This window comes from Propithecus coquereli, unplaced genomic scaffold (assembly GCF_000956105.1).
Source record: "Propithecus coquereli isolate 6110/MARCELLA unplaced genomic scaffold, Pcoq_1.0 Scaffold456, whole genome shotgun sequence".
In the NCBI taxonomy this organism is placed as follows: domain Eukaryota; kingdom Metazoa; phylum Chordata; class Mammalia; order Primates; family Indriidae; genus Propithecus; species Propithecus coquereli.
In genome coordinates, this window is record NW_012150352.1 from 1,324,471 (window position 1) to 1,344,392 (window position 19,922).

Below are 19,922 nucleotides of genomic sequence, written 5' to 3' on the forward strand. Positions count from 1 at the left end.
TCCGTGATGTCCACGTGGCCCATGCTGGTGAAGTCATCCCTGGTCACTCGGCTGGGGGTGTCTGCAGGGCCCATGCCATGGTGCTGCCTTTTCTTCCTGCTTCCTTAGAAGTGAGTCGTGAGGTCCAGCCCACACTCAAGGGGAGGAGGATTAAGCTCCACTCCTGGGTGGAGGAGGGTCCGAGAAGGTGTGGGCCTGTGTTAAAGCCACCACAGTAATTAATAAATATCTGGGGGGAGAAACTTGGAGGCTACGCAAATATCCTGTTTCTCCTTAAAGTTTCACCTACCGCTGTCAGCGTCCGTCAGTGGTTCTGCCTGCAGCAGCTGTCGCCGAGTATTGTCACCTCCCTCATTCCCCCTCCCTGTGGTAGACTCTGCTTTACCTGGAATTAAGGCCTATAGGGAGTTTGCTCCTTCCCGATTTATTTATGCGCTCACCCATGGGGGTGGGCTCATGGAGATGTACTTCATTCTTTGGGTTAAAATCTATTACTACTGTGACTTTTTTTTTTATCATGCGGATTATTCCAGCTTTGGAGCCTGTGTCTTGACATGCCTGTCCTTTATTTGATTTCTTAAGTATTTGCTTAGTTTCTGGCACTGCACGATGCTTGAAATTCACCCTGTGTTCTTCCTGACCCCAGCCTTGGCATCGGCCACTCCTCAGCACTGACTGTGGGCTCCTGACTGTGGAAAATGGGCGCCAGGTGCGCTCACCACGTCTAGGTGCTGGCAGCGAGGGCGCTGGGAGGCCCGGGGGTGCCGACCCCAGCTCGCACACTGCGCTCACGTCTGCGTCCGTCTGTGCGCAGATCTGACCGCACACACCGTCACGCTGGCTCTGCGGGTCCACATCGCCTCTGTGCTTGTCTGTGATGGCCCTACGGGGGAGGACCCGCCCTGAGAGCCACCCCCAACGTAGTCACCCGTCAGAATTGTGGGCCTGCACCCCTGTGAGAAACAAATTCAGCCACTAGAGCCCCACATCTCTGCAAGATCACTTTTGTCTTCAACTGCACAGCGTCAAGTTGGAGCGCACGCTCCCTCAAGGCACTCCTCTCTGCTCCCGCCCCGTCCTGTCTGTGTCACATCTGCAGTCCTTCCTGTACTCCCAATGTCCTGCTTGTTCGTTGTTTTTGATGTACGTATGGTGAGTTTGCTCTCAGTGGTGTGCAGTTCTGTGGGTTTGGCAGCCGCCACGCCTGGGCCACGCTGGGCAGCCCATTGCCCCATGGAGCCCATGTGGACATCCCCCGGCGTGCCCGTCCCCACGCGCCTGCCTTCTAGAATGGTCACACCGTGGGTACCCTGTCAGATCTAGCTGCTTTCTAGTAGCAGGAGCCCCTCAGAGTCCTCCAGGCTGTTGCATGTGTCCACGGTTGGCCCCTTCCATTGCTGAATGGCGTCCCATGTTGGGCACGCACCAGCCTCCTGTGGAGGGACAGCTGGTGGTTTCTGGTGTGGGCAATTATCGGCAAAGCTGCTGTAAACATTCTGTGCAGATGTTTTTGTGAATCTAGGGTAATACTCATTTGGGAAAGTACCTGCGAGTGGGATTGCTGGGTCCTCAAACTAGATTCACAGAGGGAGCAGGGCATGTGCTTTGGTGGTACGGGTGGCAGCAGAGGGCTGCAGGAGGCGGGACATGGGACACTTGCCACGGAGCGCCCACAGCCACAGTTGGTCGTGTGTCCTGGCATCGGGCACCTTGGATGCCAACTCACATGTAAGCGCCGGAGCAGAGAAGCCCTTCCTTGGCTGAGGCTGTCTACCTGCTGTGAGCCACACTCACCGCAGCCACTCTCTGGAAACGTGGCCTTGCCTGCCTTCAGCCTCGGCACCGGTGTTTGTCCAGGTGGGGTATGTGACAAGCTCACTGGGGGAAGCTCAGGACTGTCTCCTCTTGGTTTGGAAGTCAGGGCCGTGACCTGAAGCTGTGCCTGTGGGATCTGGTGGAGGGCAGGAATGCCGTCGTGGACTCCGTGCACCTGGAGAGCGTGGGCTTCTGCAGGAGCGCCATCCTGGCCAGCGGGCAGCCACGCTGGACGCTTGCCGTGCCGGGGAAGGGCAGCAACGAGGTGAGAACCAGCCTGCCTCAGGCCCCTTGTTCTCTTAAACAGGTGTGCTTATCCCTGCAGCTGGTTAGGAGGTGTCTGTGCCCACCTGCTAGACCCCATGGAGCTGCCCAGGGCAGGTCTGGGGTCTGCCGCCCGACTGCAGCTCCAGCAGCTGGGCCTTGGCCTGGCAACCGGGGGGTGGCCCTGGTGGTGAGCCCACCCCCTGGAGCAGCGTGAGAGTCAAGAAGGGGCCTGGCACCCAGAGCGGCTCTGCCTATGGAGGAGGGGTGGGGGATGACCAGATGTGGAGGCCCGGGGCCAGCAGGAGCAGCTGGGGGCAGGGACCGCTCAGGTCCTGAGGGGCCTTGGACTTGGGTGGGAGGAGGTGGTGGGAAAGTCAAGGCCCTGGGGGCGTTGGGGTGGGGAGGCTGAGCCAGGGCAGCAGGGATGGTAGAGTGTCAGGGCACAGAACTGGGCACCATGGGTAGGGCTGTGATGCGAGCTGGGGGTGGCACAAAGGTGGTGACCACTGGGGACAGGTGACCCAGGCGACAGGTGCACAGGGGATGGGCTCCAGGAGGGGTGACCAGGGAGGCCACCATTGGTATAGGTCAGGCTGGAGTGACCGGAGGTGTTGGTGAGGTGGGGCTGGCCAGGCTGACAGTAGCTTCCATGCCCTGGGGCCAGATGAGTCAGAGCCCACCACAGGATGGGGCCCAGGACGGGGGCGGGGCATCACAGAGGAGGTTGATGTGGCTGAAAGGAAATCAGAGCAGCCGAGAGTGGTGCCTGGACATCCTGGTGAGTGCGGCAGAGTGGCCCGAGGTGGTGTGTGGGAGGACGGGTGTGGAGCGGGGTGCACACACATGGGTGGGTGGGGGCCTCCCGTCCTTGCTCCCGGTCCTCCTTGGCCCACGCCCCGTGAGCCCTCACCGGGCTTGGCCCCCACCCAAGAAGAGTCGTTCTGTCTTCAGGCAGATCCAGTTTATAAATAATGAGACAGCAACAGGAATTTATTTGTTCTTGATTGTGTTTAAATCACCAATTAGGAGCTGCGTACACTTTTCTTGCCAATTTTCCCAACCCTTTTACAAGTTTTACTAGTGTGAGAAAGAGGGGTGTGCTTGGCCCCAAACGGTGGGTGGGCAGGCAGCCAGCTTCTGCCGGCCGCAGACCCAGACCCTTGGGTCTTCCCCAACCTGCGTCCCCTACGGGCCTGCCTCGGCCACCCTCGGGCCCTGGTCAGCCTGCCTGCCCCTCCCCAGCTGCACGTCCCCATGCTGGAGGCTGTTTCGACCTGCCTCCTGGCTCTGCCTGAGGGGCAGCCTCTGTATTTTTCTGGAGCTGCCAGTCTGGGACCTTGCACATCCTGGGAATGGTTGCTTTCCATGTTCCCACCTGGAATCTGCCTGGACGAGGCCTTGGAAAAGCATCGCTGGCCTGCGCCCAGACAGTGCTCGGGGCTCGCTCGGCCGTCTGGGTGGCCACACTTGCCCAAGCCTAACATTTTCCCTTCTGGAAACAAAAGCTGCAATCGAGTGCCAGGTGGGAAGTCATTGGAATCTGCAGGAGGCGCAGGCACAGGCGCGGGCAGGGAGCTCCTCTTCTGACCCGGGAGGCCCCGGCTGGTGGCTTAGCCAGGCAGATGCTGGGCCCAGGCGCCCTGCTCCCTACACACAGGATGTGGCTGGAGGTGCCACCACCCATGTGTTCCCCGCAGTGCCCAGCGTGGGGCCTCTGGCTGCCTGGGCTTTGCCCTCCCCCTCTCCCCACCTTTTGCCCCGTCCACACTGGCCTGCCCGAGTCCCCTGCCCTGAGCCCCCTCACTGACCCCCGGGAGGGTCTCCCAAAAGGAGAAACGCTGTGCTGGAGTCGATGTCCTGCAGAGAGCAGAGAAGGGCTGAGCCTGCCTCTGGCTTCTCTTGGGTTCTCCGTGTTCCTTTGGGGCGGGCCCAGTTGCGACGATTCTTGGTTTCCCGATGTTCTTGTTCCTGTGTTTCTTTCTGTTTTGCTAGAGCTCGCCCTGGAGCAGTTTTTCATAAGGAATCCTTGGTGTCCAAAAAGACCTCTGTTTTGCCCTCATATTTGCCATCTTGGCTGCCTTTAATTCTGGCTTGACCAGCCTCTCCAGAGCTTGCAGGTCTGTCTCACACCACGAGCAGCTGGGTCTGAGCATCTGTGGGGTCCCAGCAGCTCCTCTTCCTGAAGCCTCATCTCCCACAACTGCAGTAGCCTGTCTTGGTCCTCGAGCTGTCTCTGTTCCCTTCGTTGTGTCGCTGTTTGTCCCCCAGAGCGCCTTCCTTCAGGCAGTCGGCTAACCCCCAGGCCCCTGGTTTCTGGGCTTGGGTGTGAGCCTCTGTACGTGTGCAGGTGTGTGCGGTGCACGTGTGTGCATGTGTGTGCGGGTGGGCACTGGCGCAGCGGCTCCAGACTCACCTTCTGCAGTGGGTGGGATGCGGAGCTGTATGCCGTCCCTGTGCTGAGCAGGGGTGGAAACCCCACTGTCGGGCTGAGCTGCTGTGCCGGCCTCTGCTGAGAGCACTGTGGCCCCAGCCCACCTGTCACCGTGGGCACATCAGCAGGACTCTGCGGCTGGGAGGACCCAGCTGTGTGCCCGGCTCTCTGCCCTGCCTGGAGGCTGCCCTCAGCACAGCCCCAGCATGCAGGTGGCAGACCTAGAATTCAGACTTGGGGCCCTGGGCCCATTCTGTGTGGGTTACTGAAGGCAGCCAGTTTCTCCCCGATGGGGCCTCCTTAGACACTGTCCCGCAGCCTGGCCCCAGAGAACAGGGTGGGACTCGAGCAGCTAGAGTAGCTGGTGTGAGTTCTGGCCACTCGACGCCCCAAGCCCTTGGACCTCAGACTCCTCCTGTGCAAACCAGGGGATGCCATGTGGCCTCCTCCTGTCCAAGGTGGCTGCATATCAATGTTATTGCCACATTATGATAGAGAGTTGCTCTCACTGGTACCCAGGGAAGCTCAGAGCCGGCCGAGCCTCCCAGCTTGCAGAACAAGGGCGGAGGGCACACAGGACCCGGTTGCAGCAGGTCCGCTGGGCGGCACAAACAAGACAGGGAGCATCCTGCCAGCCCTGTGCTGCAGCACATCATGTAGGAGCTCCACAGGAGGGGTGTCCTGTCCCCACCAGGTGGATGAGGGAGCCTAGGTGCTTAGGTACAAGGGACAGCCAGGGCCCGATTCTGGGCTGTGGCACTTTGATGCCCGAGTCTGCTCCTCACAGCCTTGGCCATCCCTGGGGCCAGTGCTGGGCAGAGCCTGCTGTCAGCACGTGGGCCGCGAGGCACGGCCCCCAGCCTAGGACACGAGGGCCCTGGCTGTGTCCAGGTGACATGGATCGCAGCCTCTGCACACGGGTGCAGGTGCGGGGCTGAGAAAGCCCCAGTGGACGCATGTCACATCCATTTTTCAAGTGGGTGGAGGGTGCCCAGGTGTGCCTGTGGGAGTCTCTGTACCATGAATACACCTGAGATCATTCACAGTGTCTGGGTGTCAGACCCACATCAGGCAAGAGGAGCAAGGAGAGAGGATCGGCTGAGCAGTCGGGGGCGAGAGAGCCGGGCCTCCTGCTCAGCCCAGACGGGGAAGCAGGAGAGGCCCAGGCGGCTGTGGGCGGTGACGTGCTGTCACCTGGGAACACTGGAAGCGTCTTGTAAGGGCCTGGCAGCCCCCGGCCCACAAGCAGCCTAATGGGGAACCTCGGCTCCCAGGTCCTCACGGGCGGGGAGCAGACAGAAACTCGCGGCAGCCTGGCTAATAACCTTAAAAGTCTCTTGTTTGCATAGCACAGGCTCGACTTGGCGTCGGCCCAAATCAACTTGTTTTCTTACTGTCAGGTTCAGATCCTGGAGATGCCGTCCAGGACGCCAGTGTGCACCCTGAAGCCGGAGGCGGGCGCCAAGCCAGGCATGCTCATGTGCCTGCGGCTGTGGCAGGTAAGGCCCAATGTGTGCCAGCCACGCCCACCAGCCACGCCCACGGGCCACGCCTGCCGGCCTGAGTCATGTCCCGTTCGGATCTGATTTATTGCCACGCCAGTCGGGCAACACCCCCGTGGGGACATGTGCAGCCGCCTCCTGCAGCTCAGTGTCCCTGCTGGCTCTCTGCCTCCCGCTGCTGCCGCTGTGAGGGGCCCTGGCATCGCCCCAGGCGCCAGCAGCGGGTACACACCCTTCAGGGGCCCCGCAGGCTCGCCCTCCTGCCGGTGGCGGTGAGGAGGGGACGGTGGGGTCGGCAGCGCAGCTCGCCCCACGAGGGCTGCGTGCCCTTCTGCCCAGCGCTGCAGCCCGTTGGCGCTGCCGAGGCGGGCGGGACGTGCTGACTAACCGCGGCAGCCTGCTCGGCCCTTCCTTGCTTGGGATTGATTTTCGTTACTTCTTTGCCTCTTAGAGGCAGGAGTGGGCTTAACACAGTGCCAGTGCCTCTCCCCGTGGCTACACTCAGAATTTCTGAGCCATAGCCATTTACTTCTTTCTCGACTGTTCTTTCTGGTTGGAGGGGTCGGGAGGCATCTCCTGGGGCTGCAGTAGAAGCCCGAGACATGCTGGGGGCTGCAGGCATGGGAGGAATCCTCCTGGGCCCACCACATCCACCGGCGACCCCAGCCCTCCTCAAGACACGGCTTCCCCCAGTCAGCACCGTCTCGGTGCACTCGCCCCCTCCCTGGGCCGCAGAGCGAACGGCCTGGTGTGTCACTCGCGAGGAGTCGCCAGCAGCCTCAGCCGCGCCGTCACTGCTGCAGGAGCCGTGGCGGGCAAGGCGCGGGGCAGGGCCTGCTCTGGAGCACTTGGCCATCCTGGCATGTTCCTGTCCCTTCGCTGGCCCTGATGAGGAGGAAGTGGTGCCTGCCTCATGCCTCACTGCCTCTTTGAACTCTTCGCAAGAGCCAGACCAGATGGGCCTGTGCGGTTTGGAGGTGTCTGGGTACCCTTGCAAGACCCACTGGGATGGGCACCCCCAGAGACCCTGCCCCAGGCATTTTTGTCTCTTCACGTGGCCAGGAAGATCACCACTCTTTCCTGCTGTCAGGTTCCCTGCAGTTTCTTGACTGAGGACGTTGGAATTTGGGGTCTCTCGTAGGCGGATGCCGTGGGGTTGCTTCTGCAGCTGCACAGCCTCTGAGAGGGACGCCCACGGTGGGTGGCAACACTTCCAAGAGACTTAGCTGAAATGGCAGCGTTCTTGGCACCAGCAGGCTTGGGCCTCGGGGACATAGTGGAGCCTGGAACACTGGCCTCCATGTGTCCAGACCAGGCTCCTCTGAGAGCTCGACAGGCACTCGGCTGGGAGGACAGACACCCCCAGGCCGCAGCATCACAGGAGGTGGCCGAGGGCCCCCTGTCATGGGGCGGGGTAGCCAAAGCTGCACCTGCTCCAGTTGGCTCCTGGGAAACGTGAGTCGTTGCGCAATCATGTAGAATTCCAGCAGGAAAATGTGCAGAACGGGGTGTACCGACCTGTTAAGGTAATTGATATCGCTGACAGAGGACAAACCACGTTTGTGTTGGTGACAGACTCGGCGCGGTGTCCCACTAAGGAAAGTCCGAGTCAACCTGAAATGCTCCTTTCTCTTCCCCAGCCGACGGTCCAGGTCGTAACTTACTAATCTGAGTGTGGCAAAGTGGACCGACTAGGTTTTTTTTTAAACACTCAAGTAGGTTCTTTTTTTTTTTTTGAGACAGTCTCACTCTGTTGCCCCGGCTAGAGTGAGTGCCGTGGTGTCAGCCTAGCTCACAGCAACCTCAAACTCCTGGGCTCAAGCGATCCTCCTGCCTCAGCCTCCCGAGTAGCTGGGACTACAGGCATGCGCCACCATGTCCGGCTAATTTTTTCTATATATATTTTTAGTCGTCTGGCTAATTTCTTTCTATTTTTTTTTTTAGTAGAGACGGGGGTCTCACTCTTGCTCAGGCTGGTCTGGAACTCCTGAGCTCAAACAATCCACCCGCCTCTGCCTCCCAGAGTGCTAGGATTACAGGCGTGAGCCACCGCGCCCGGCTCAAGTATGCTCTTATTTTGCTCCTCAAAGTGGCGACCTGTGCCGCAAGAGCAATGGTATAAGGTCAGGAGCTACGGCAGGCCTGAGGCACAGTCTTTGGCTCAGGGCCCCTCCAGCCGGCCCCACCGAGTCGGGGGCTCCCCACAGTCCCTGCTGTGTCCTCTGGGGCTGCTTGCTGAGGGACAAGAGGGGACGCGAGCGAGGCCTGGCCTCCAAGTGTCAGCTGGGTGCGAGGGCAGAGGAGAGAAGAGAGATCAGGGTGGCGTCAGATCCACTGAGGAGGCCGGGCAGCACCAATGGTGTGGGCACCAAAGGCCAGGCCCGAACACTGTCCGCCCACAGCGTCTGTCACTGGGAGGCGCAGGAACCCAGAGCACAGCAGAGAGTGAGGTGGCTGCAGGGCCAGCAACCATGGGGTGAGCCCCTCCAGGCCGGGCCGGCCCTGCTCCAGCCACCCCATGGCAAAAATCACAGGTGGTTGTTAGCCGTGGCGCCCAGAACTCCGGGGCTGTGGGCTTCATGCTGACGTCAGTCTAGAGAGACTGGTCAGAGCCGGCCCCGGAGCTGTTTCAGCTCAGGAGCCAGGAGGAATGTGCCCCAGGGAGAGGGGACAGGGCAGGCTTGGCCAGAGGTGGTGGAGACTGGGGACAGGTTCCGCCATAGAGCACTGCCTGAGGGGGGCGCAGCCACCTGGCCCCAGGCGAGTTCTTGCAAGTCCGACTCAGGGGTGGGTCCAGCAGCTGGCCACACCGCTCTGGTGGCAGCGCTGGTGTGCATTCCTGGATGGGGTTCAGCGTGTTCTGGGCTGCTCTTGCTCGGCCCTGATCGTGCCCTGGGTCCAGACACACTGCTCTGGGGTGGCATGGCTGCCTGCGAGGAGCTCCGGGCAGGGATGTGGCACTTCTTAGAGTTCCCCGCGTCCATGTCTCAGGGAGAGTGGTGTACGTTTTTGCACGCGTCATGTCAAAGCAGGTGGCCTGACAAGTGTCAGCGTGGGGCTCTCCCTGTGATGACACCACAGGAGAGCGCAGCGATGCAGCCAGCAGATTGCAGGGAGGAGGCGGGCCGCACGCCGGGCACTACACATTCGGGGACCTGGGGCAGCCCTGCCTCTGGGGACAGCGTAGGCTCCGCCACAGGACAACACGTGAGACAAGGGGCCCAGGAGACGCAGGGCCCCCGTCCCGGAGCCACTCTTCTGTGTTGTTTGTGTGAACTCCTACTGTGGTCAGAGCACGATGGTTTGACAAGCCATTTACACCAGGGAGGACATGTGCCTCTGGGCCAGCCTGGCTCTGTGGGTTCACGTGCCCGTGTGCAGGCCTTGGCGACTGTGTCCTGCCTGTCCCTGCCCTGGCCAGCCCTTTTGGACCAGGGTGGCCTGCCTCAGGCTCCGGGCCTGGCTTCCCAGTTCCCATCACCAACCTGCTGACACACAGGGTGCCCCAGCCCTTGGGCTGCTTGGGGACATGGTGTCTGCTTGTTGGGCACCCACCCTGGTGCCCCCGGCCAGCCCTCATCTCCTGGCTTAGCCTCACAAGGTTTCTCTTGGGCTGCCACTCTCGGAGCCTGGCAGCTGCATCCCCAGGGTGACACAGAATCCTGCAGTGCTCTCCTTCTGCAGTCACTGCAGACCTTAACAAACGAGGCATCTGCCAAGGGCTTGCAGCCCTCTGACCTGCACCCTCATTCATCACAATAGCCTGGGCCGTGAGCTCAGGCGCAGGCAGCTCACACCAGCCTTTCGTGAGGGCAGGGGGCGGGGGCGGCGCTTCTGTAGCCATGTTGACAAGGCACAGAAAGTTCATCTTTCATTGAGATGGAGCTCACGGTTTCTCCTGGCTGGTGGCTCCAGACAGGTGACCAGCCCCAGCCAAGGGTGGCCATGCATCTCAGGCCAAGGAAAGGGGGCAGGAGAATGGGTCCCTGAGCACAAGAGAGGTGGCAAGGTCTTGGCTACACCTGTGGGCAGGACCCAGTGCGGGCACATGCCGGGTCTTGGGGCTGGTAGGCAGTATCTCCGTGGGGGCTGCTCCGGGGCTCTGTGCCCTCCAACCCCATGTTCCTCAGAGTGTCCCAGCAGGGGCTGTGTGGGAGGGGCTGGGTGCAGGGCCCCTGGGTGGTCATGGCCACCTGGAGGATTCGGCCCCTAGCCCCGCAGGAGGGACAGCCGTCTTGAGAGCCCCTTCCCCCCAAAACTGACCGGAATCTGAGCCCTTCTGGGAGCTGACTGCTCTGCCGTCCCTGCAGGCCAACTCCGGACCCCGCCCACTCCTCCTGGCCGGCTACGAGGATGGATCAGTAGTCCTGTGGGACATTTCGGAGCGGAAGATGTGCAGCCGCGTCGCCTGCCACGAGGAGCCCGTCATGGGCCTTGACTTCGACCCCCAGAAGGCCCGGGGCGTCTCGGGCTCCGCGGGGAAGGCGCTGGCTGTCTGGAGCCTGGACGGGCGGCAGGCCCTGCAGGTCAGTGTGCCGGGCCCCGGGCCTCATTTATCCTGCTCTGCACTAACAGTCTGATAGGCTGGAACAATATTTAGGCATGAAGGAGGAGTTGTTGCAGATCCCAGGCTAATCAATCACTCGGAGGCGGTGCGGGCAGCGTGTCCTGCGGCACAGGAAGAAGGGGGCGTGGGCGTCGGCGCCGTTCACATGGTTTGGGTTTCTCCCAGGCCTCGGGTTAGCAGCCGTCACGTCTTGTCCATCCAGAGAAAGGCACGTAGAGTCTAGGAGTGCTCAAGCCCTTTTGTGAAAATTCAGAGGAATTTGGTCAGTAAGGAACTGATTAATCAAAGAAAAAAAAAAAAGCCCAGTGCGGAAAACTCCTCGGAGCTCCAGCCCCCATGGTGGTCTGCGAGCTGGCCTGGGGGGGTTTTGCTCCTGGGCAGCATGAAAGCCCTCAGGCAGCGCGAGGCCTCAGGCCCAAGGCGGAGTGATGCCTCGTGGCCTCTGCCGGCATCTTGAGAGGCACCTAGTGTCCAGGGCCAGGCCTGTGGCTCCCTGTGCTCAGCTGCAGGACAGCAGGGTTGGGGCCGATGGGGGGTCGGGGAGCCATCTCTGATGCAGCCGTGGGGGGCTGCAGGCCACAGGGGAGGAGGCGCTGGGTGTGTCCTGGGTGTACACTGGCTCCAGGGGTGGGCAAGGGACCCCCATTCGCAGAAGCCTAGGAAGACAGTGAGTGGGACTGTGCACACAGGTCTCGTGGGGTGGGGCTGTGTGGCAGCTGCGTGCCACTCGGGGTGGCCACAGAAGCAGCAGCAGGCCCAGCTCCTGGATTCGCAGGGCTCAGCCCTGGGGCACCACGGATGAGGCTGTCCCTTGGGGGCTATGAGGTCCAGGCTCCCCCCACTCGACAGGAGGCCAAAGGGAAGGCATCACTTGGACCCCCCAGATGGGGACAGGGCTCCCCTTCAGCCCATCAAGTGGACACTGCCAGGGTCCCCAAGTCATGCGGTGGGGCGAGGGAGGGATGGTCCCCAGTGCCTGTGGGCTCACCAAGCCTGTGCCAGGCGCGGCAGACTTGCAGTCATTGGGGGTGGTCCCACAGAAGCCCTGCTGTGAGGGGCGGAGCTTCGCATCCCTCCAGCAGGAGGAAGGGTCTCTGAAGTCTCAGAATAGGGGACCTGGCTGTGGGTGGGGTGCGAGTTGTAAGGATGATGGTCATTTTGAGAAACTTGGGCTGAGCCGCTCTGGGTGCTGGGTCTTCATGTCCTGAACTGCTGTCCCAGTCAGGGCTGATCCCCCAGGGGGGTGGGGGAGTCTGCCTCACACCCCCTCTTTCCCACTGCCAAGCCTGGTGGGGACGCCACAGTGCTGTCCCCTGGGGGTCCAGTGCCATCCTGCTGTGGTGTGGCCTTCACCAGCCTGACTTTGCAGAGGGCTGAAGACCCTTCCCCGAGAGCCCCCACCCCACTGCACACCCAGGACCTCAGGAAGGAGCCCCCTGCCATCCTGGCCCAGGCCTGCCTGGCCCCTCCCGGCGTGTTTGGGAAACAGCTGCTGGAACTTAAGCTGTAATTTATGGGCGTGTTCGCCAGCGATGACCTTACTGTACTGACAAATTTAAAAGTTAAAGCAGAGCGGCCCAGGAACGTGGCATAGAGTGGCAAGCATGAGAGTGGGCGCCGGGCAGGCCTCTGCCCACAGTGCACATCAAGGAGGGAGAGCGCCAGCTGTGCGTGCCGGGAGAATCCTGGGAGGGGTGTAGGCCGGCCCTCCACGCTCTGCCCAACATCACACCCATCGTCAGCTCGGAGGCCCCGGAGAGTTCAGGTTCTGAGCCCCACGCCAAGGGGGAGTGCCAGGGCACTTAGCCGAAGCCAGCTGTCTGAGGGCGCCCTTGCCGCCCGGGAGCAGGTGAGGCGGCCTCGCCCAGCCCCAGCACTGTAGCGTCTCACCTGAGAGCCACGTGGGCGCAGATGTGCCTCCCTCATGTCCTCCTGCCGCAGCCTCTAATGAGCCCAAATCAATCTCTCCCAGGCGGGCGCTGGGAGCAGAGTCGCGGATGGTTCCCGCAGCAGAGCGTGGGTAATCGGAACCAGATGGTGGCCGCGCTGCGCCGCACATTCCTGACACCTGAGGTCATGCGCTGGGAGAGCCACTGGTGGCCAGAGATCCTGCCCAGAAGGTCCCGGTCCAGGCTGGGGCTTGGCCAGGGGTTGCAGCGGTGACGAGGGAGCAGCCCTCGTCAGGACACTGCCCAGGGGCACTTGGGGTCACATGGTGATACTGGAGCCACTCTGCCTTACTGAGGTGGCTTTCCCAAGAGCCATCTCGGCTCAGGCCGGGCTGTCGTCAGATACAGGTGGTGCACAGGCCCGCTCCTTCCCTCCCACACTTGGGCAGGGCCCACAAGCCTTGAAACAGGGCTGATTTACAGCCGGCAGTATTTTTAGGCCTTTAAGTAATAATGGGGCTCCCCCACCCCAGGCAGCCTGGCCTGGGGAGCGGACCAACCCAGCTCTCCTGTGCCGCGCCCAGTGGGGCGTCCCCAACTGGGCTCCCATCTGCACAGCAGCAGGGCCAGCGCTCCTGAAGCTATAGTGGGAGGAAACAGGCTGTGCAGGGCTGTGGGCACAGTCCCACCTGCCACCACACCAGGAACACAGCAGCCCGGGGCCAGGACAGGTCCTCCTCTTCCTCCAGAGCTTGGGCCCAGACAGGCCCTGGTCTTCCTCCAGGAGGTCCCCACCGGGCTTCCCCCTGTGCCCTCTCTTCCCAGAGGGAACCTGGTCCTTGTGTCGGGTGTCTCTCCCTTAGTGCCGTCATCTGTTCCCAAGAACAGCCAAGGTGGGTGTGGGGTCGCTCCTGTCCCCTCGGGCGCTGGCCGCCCAGCACAGCCAAGCCACTGGGCAGGAGCCGGGCATCTCAGCCTTGCAGGCGAAGGTACTGGCGTGCGGGGTGTTCTGCCTGTGCCTTCCTTCTGCCTGTGGCGACACAGGTCGGGGCCGCTACAGAAACTCTCCCGCTCACCTGGGGCTCTAGCCGTTTGGCAGCAGGGTCAGAGCAGCTCTTTCCTCCGGGGAGGCGGCTGTCTGCACATGCCTGTGAGGAGGGGATGCAAAGCAGCGGCCCTGCGGTGGGACGAGTGCTCCAGTGAGGCCCACTGCTCTGGCCCCAGGGTCCCCTCTCTGCCACTGACTCGGGGCAAAGGTCACAGGAGAGATACGGGTAAGGACGATGGCAATGGTGTCCAGTCACCTCCTTTCCACTCCCAGCTGCCAGCCCCTCCTGAGCCACAGTGTCCTGGCCCTGCAAGTGGGGGAGGGGCCGCTGGGTCTGCAGGCGGCGCACCACAACACGCACCTACACGTGCACCCCGGCATCCACCCCATGCCCCTGCCCAGTGCATGCTGGTCTTGGTGGCCACTCGGCTAGGCTGAGGGGAGCTGAGGGGTGGGGTTGGGCAGGGTGGAGGGGATGCTGGGCGCTGCGCACACTGAGGACCTGCCTGGGCTCTTGGTCACAAGAGTTGACAGCTCGTATTCAGCTGCTCCTGTGTTCACCGGCAGGAAGCATGTGGAGACCCCCAGAGCTGGGGTCTGCCAGGTGAGAGCAGTGGAAGGCGGGCAGAGCATCTGTGACACACAGACGTCACTGGTCGCAGAGGGCAGTAGGAGAGGGAGACGGCGTGGGAGGCGGTCAGGGCTGGTGGGCTGCAGGCGCTGGCGGCTCCGTGAACTGGTGAGCTGGGGAGGCCCCTGGAAGAGCAGGAGGTCGGGCCTGCAGAGGGCTTGGCCAGGAGGGCGGGCTGGGTGTTGAGCGGGACAGGGTGGCTGGCAGGATGTGCTGACCTCGCAGGTCACCAGGAGCCCAGAGCGGCCTGGTGGGGCGATGGCTGCAGGTGGTCTGGTGGATTCTCCTGTCAGGGGAGGTTCCTGCCGCCTTCTGGGGAAGGAATCTGGGTCGTGGTCTGCGCTGGGCTTCCCCAGGCGCTTTCACTGCATCTCTCAGACTCACGTGGCTTTTCTTCTCGAATCTGTTACTTTAGGGAATTGCATTATTGGAATTTTTTTTAACATTAAAGCAACCAAACCGTCCTAAAATAGCCTGCCACATAATGTGTCCTCTGCATGCCCTGCTGGGCTCCGTCAGATTATTCAGGGCCATCGGCCGTCCTGTACCCGCGCTCCTGCCGTCTGACGGGGCACATGTCCCCAACTCCCCCATCAGCGGTGTGGGTGGGGCCTGTACCACTGTGGGGCAGGAATTTCTTCTGTGGGGAAGGTTCAGTTTTCTTTGTGGACAAATTTCCTGATTTGGAGGGAAGTTGCATTTTTACAGGAATTTGTCTATAGGCATAAAAATCTTTAAGGTATTTTCCCATGACCCTGTTCTTACTTTTGTTCTAGCTGTTCGTGGTGACTGTTTCGTTTCTGCTGTGTTTGTAGCACTGTCCCTGTCTGTTCATCAGTCTCATCTTTGATGATCCTTGGAAATCTTTGTTTTCGTTTCATTGTTTCTGTTCTTACCGTGGGCCTGCACGCTCTGGGTTCGCTGTGTTGCTCTGACCTGAGTCGAAGGCACAGCCCACCAGCTTTCAGCTTTCCTTTGCCTGCCCAGCATGGGAGCCTGAGTGTGTCCACGGGTGACCCTCCGGCCAGGCCCCTGGTGCCAGAGGTCATCGTCTTCGTGACCCCTCACTTCTAGTCGAACCCCGTCTTCATCTGTTCTCTGGCGCTGAGCTGATGAGAGTATTCTTATGGTTCCAAACATTTGACTTTTCTGCCTGAGTTCTTTTTTAGTTTTCACTTTCTAACTTAATTACATGTGGTCTGAGAACAAGGTCTGAATGATATCAGTTCTTTGAAATGCAGGGGCCCGTCTGGGTTCCAGCAGTGCTGCACATGTGCCTGAGAAGGCAGGGCCGCTCCTCGCAGACGCACCGCTGCACACGTGAGCACGGAGCTGCGTGTTGGCCAGCTGTGCCGGGGACAGGGTTCCTGGAGGGTGCAGGGAGGATGTCGTGCTTTGGCCACTTGTCCACTTTTCCTGGAGGCCAGTCTGGTGCCGCGTTATGCCCTCTGCAGCTGCCCTGGGAGCCCGCGGGTCGGACGTGGTGGTCTGCCTGGCGAGTGGGGCCTTTCCTTCACTCCCGCTCTCTCTCCTCTGGGGAGGACTTTGGCCTGGAAGCCTATTGTGCCAGCTGTGAGCCTGGCTCAGGCCAGGTTTCTGTAGGTCACTGCTTCCCTTCACAGCCTGTTACTTCTTAGTGCTTTCTCCCCGCTCCCTCCCAGCCTGCAGATGCCTCCGTTATGGAGCCAGCCTCACACCGAAGGTCATGTTCTCACCTCGCCTGCCCTTGTTCTCTGCGCCGAGAGGCCATCCTTTACGGGTTCCTGCAGCAGGGGCCTCCTGCATTGGTGGCTCTGAGGACGTGGGCCTGGGTGCTGAGGCGGCCGCCCTTGGGTGCAGCAGCCACCAGGCCACCGTCCCAGTTTCTGCTCCTGGCCGAGTCGCCCTCCGTCATGAGGCAGTCCCACACACTTTGACATACTGTGTCTTTGTTTTAATTCAGTGCAAAACATTTTCTCTTTTCTCTGGTGATTTCTTCTTTGATCTGTAGGTTCCTTAGCAGTATATTATTTAATTTCCAAATATTTGTTGATTTTGCAGATATCTTTAATCTAGTTTAATTCTGTTGTCAGTGAACATTCCCTGTACGGTTTCAGGGCTTAGAACTTGAGGCTTGGTCGGGCCTGGCACCTGGCGTGTCCCGGGCAGCACGCACGTGCCCATGGAAGGAGTGTGGGCTCTGCAGCTTTGGGGCAGTGCTCCGCTCGCCTGGCTGAGGTCGTGGAGCCGCCACGAGCCTTCAGCGTCCTTACCAGGTTTTTGCCTAGTTTTCTCCCGGTTCTTGAGAGGGGGCTCAACTCTCTGACAGCGACTGTGAACGTGCCTGTTCCTCCCTTTAACTCTGCAGTTCTGCTTTGTGAGTTCCGAAGCTCCGCTGTGGGTATACGACCTTTGAGACAGTCACATCATCCCGGCGAAGGACCCTTTTCTCCCTTTGTTTCTCGTGGCGTTCTTCATCTCGCAGTCGGCTTCGTCTGGTGCTGAACAGCGGCACCGACTCTTCGCGTTTGCTCTCTGCGTGGCGCATCTTTTTCCTTGTGTCCACGTCCAACCCATCTCCAACTTTTATGTTTAAAAAGCACCTTTTGTAGACAACATATAGCTACATCTTGCTTTTTGATCTTTGTCGACACTCTCTGCCTTTTAATTGGAGCATTTCGTCTGTTTGCGTTCAGTGCAATCATGGATGTGTCTGGGATTAAATCCACCATCTCTGTGTTTGTTTTCCACTTGGCACCTCCGTTTTTCACCTCTTTTGCTCTGTCTCTGCTTGCTTTTGTGTTAATCAAACATTTATTTTTAGTATTCCATTTTACTCCCTTTCTTGCCTTCTCAGCTGTACCTCTTGTCATGCTTTTTCCTGAGTGGCTGCTCACGGGCTAACAGTGGGCATCCTTCCAGAAGTCTCCTAGAGCCAGTGCTGTTCCCTCCCCCCTTGCGAACGTGCTGCCCTCGTACCAGTGCGGTTCCTGCTGCCGGCGGCTGACTTCCGCACACATTGTGAACTCCACCTTGCAGTATTCGTCTTGCTTTAAGTCATCAGGTTTTTTTCAAACTGGGAAGATATTTGAAATATTTTATATCTGCTCACCCATCACCATTTCTGGGGCTCTTCCCACAGACCAGGCAGTTTTGGGCATTTCTTGTACTGTCGTTCTGCTGGCAAAAAATTTCTCTCGCTTTTGTCGATCTGAGAAGTGTCTTTATGTCGCTCTCCTGGCTGTAGACTTGAGGGGTGATGGTTTGGTTTTGTTTAGACGTAAAAACGTCGTTCTGTTATTTCTGCCGCCAACTCACGATGCCTCATCCCTCCCGTGCACGGGATGTGTCTTGCTCCACGGCTGCTTTCAAGATTTTATTTCTATCCACGGTTTTCAGTAGTTTGACTATCCTATGCTTAGGTATATATTTTTTTCTGATGCTGATTGGGTTTTGCTGAGCTTTTGATCTATAAATTGGTGTTTTTGAAAAAGTTCAATAAGTGGGTGAAAAAAAGGAAAAAAAGAAAAGATAGAAATTGGTGTTTTTCATTAAAATCAGGATATTTTCAGCCATTATTTTTTTCTTGACCATTTTCACTTTCTTTTCCTTCTGGGGCTTCTATAAGTTAGACAGTTTGATAACAGCTCCCCGAGGCTCTGTTCATTTGTGTTTAATCTTTTTTCTTTCTTGTCTTCAGGTTGGATAATGTCTGTGGATCTGTCTTCTAGCTCACTGACTTTGGAAAACATAATTTCCAATCTTCTGTTAAGCCTGTCCTATAAATTTTTCATTTCAGATACTGAGTTTTTCAGTTCCATATTTTCTATTATAATTCCTGTGTCTGTGCTAATAGTTCCTATGTGCTCACTCATCAAGACAACCTTTTTGTAATTATTTGAATATATTTTCCTTTCATTTCTTGAACCTATTTAAGTAGCTTCTTTAAAGTCTTTATCTGATCCATTCAACATCCATTTGGGGAGTGAGTTTCTATTAACTGCTTTTCCCCTTGGCTGTGGGTCATGTATTCCTGCTTCTCCGCAGGTCTAGTGATTGATTGTTGTTGTCAGACATTGCGGAAGTGACACGGGATGGAGACTCTGGATTCTGTTACTTTGCTCTGAAGAGTGTCTGCATGTGTTCCAGCACACATTTCCGTTCCTGGCACCGTAAGCGTGTGTGGTGTGGCTTCGGGCTCTGCCAGGGCAGGTCGGGGAGAGGTTGCTCCAGGCTCGTCCAGGGTGGTGGAACTCAACTTCCACACTCTGCCTCCCCATCAGACCTTGTCAGGGCCTGGTTTCTGGCTCTGCTACGGTAGGTCTAGGGTGGGCCTCACTCTAACATGGGATCTTTGTTCCTGAAATGGGGCCATTCTGGAGACTCCGCTGGTCTTGAGTCGTCATGCAGTCTTTGCACCTGGGCCAGCCTGACCCTGGCACCGTTGGCCTCTCGTACCTGTCATGAGCCCTGCAGCTCTGGGAAGCCCTATGTAGTCTGCCTGAGCATGCGCAGCCCAGCCCAGCACAAGGGCTGGTGGGGAACCACACACGGCCACCCCAGCCCCTCAGCGCCCTCTGTTCCTCCAAGTCGCCCCCACAGATTGCAGCCCTCGGGCCGCCCCATATTCTGACCTCTGCCTCCCCAGCTTGCCGTGACCACTCTGTTCTGCCTGGACGTGGCCAGGGCACACTGTCCCCAGGCAGAGAGCTGCGGGGGCACTGGGGAGCCCACCTCCTCAGCCGCCCTTCTCTGCCTAATGTCCTGTGCCTGGAAACAGTCACCTGGGACTTTCTGTCCATGTTGATGGTTGTTTGCAGCAAGAGGACTAGTCTGGTACCAGTTGCTCTGTTATAGCTACTTCCTGTCACTCTCGCTTTGTGGATGATAAGCCTGTTCACTGCTGGCCAGACATTATAGCTGCTCCTGGGAAACTGTGCCCTTTATCACGGTTCAGCATCACATGCAGTATTGCTGAAGAGGGGCCCTGTTCTCTGGTTTGATTCTCCTACTGCATCTCTGCCTGCTGTTCCTTTGGCGTCTCTCTTACACATAGCGCAGATTCGGACTTGACTTTGGAATCCAATCATAAAACTGTGGCGTATATTTACGTTTTTCTTAGTCTGTGCAGATATACAAGGACAAATACTAGGAAAGTAAGGCATCCACTGTCGGGTGGGAGAGGAGAAGGAAACAGCGCTGCTCCGGTCATTGCTTACGGCGACCGTCAGGTATCTACTGTATCTTTTGCCCCAAATGACAATAGACGGGCAAATCCGTGAACTCGGCCTTCATCCCACCCCTCTTGGTTCCCGCCCACGTTTCCGTTAGTTACATAACCGGTTCTGTAGCCATAATCCCCATATTGTCTTAGACCTAATCCTGCAGGTAAGTACATTCGGTGCTCTCTGCCAGGCCATTTGCTGTAGTTCTCCAGGTATCTCTTATGTGACTGGAGTTAATCTTCTAGTCCTTTACGAAGAGCTTATGGGAGCAGTATTCTTTGAGTTCTTACATGTTCAAAAACGCTTGTCTGTTGTCTTTGTACTTGAGCGACAGTTTGGCTGGATATAAAATTCTTGGACCACGCTTCCCTCGGCCTCAGTAGGCATCACCCCACTGCGCGCGCACGGATGTGCCACGCAGCATTCCCCTCACCACGTGCTCTTCCTGCCTGGCTACCAAGAGGGCTTTTCTTTAGCTATTCAGTCCAGTAATTTCGCTAGAGCCTATCTTAATGTTAACCATTCTACAGTCTTTCTTTGGACTTAGAGCGTGAGACTTAAATTTACA

The 19,922-nt window shown here is 58.7% G+C and overlaps 1 protein-coding gene across 3 annotated transcripts in view; it reads left to right on the top strand.

Annotated features, from left to right (window-relative positions):
• The window catches only part of GNB1L (guanine nucleotide binding protein (G protein), beta polypeptide 1-like), a 55,358-nt gene that overhangs the window by 33,398 nt on the left and 2,038 nt on the right, over window positions 1-19,922 (top strand). For 2 of the 3 annotated variants that reach the window (XM_012654991.1, XM_012654990.1), the window contains exons 4-6: window positions 1,918-2,080; window positions 5,914-6,012; window positions 10,326-10,541. In XM_012654991.1, coding sequence (XP_012510445.1) covers window positions 1,918-2,080; window positions 5,914-6,012; window positions 10,326-10,541 — 478 coding nt within the window. The remainder of the gene's footprint in view (window positions 1-1,917; window positions 2,081-5,913; window positions 6,013-10,325; window positions 10,542-19,922) is intronic. The other variant, XM_012654992.1, reaches the window with a different exon arrangement.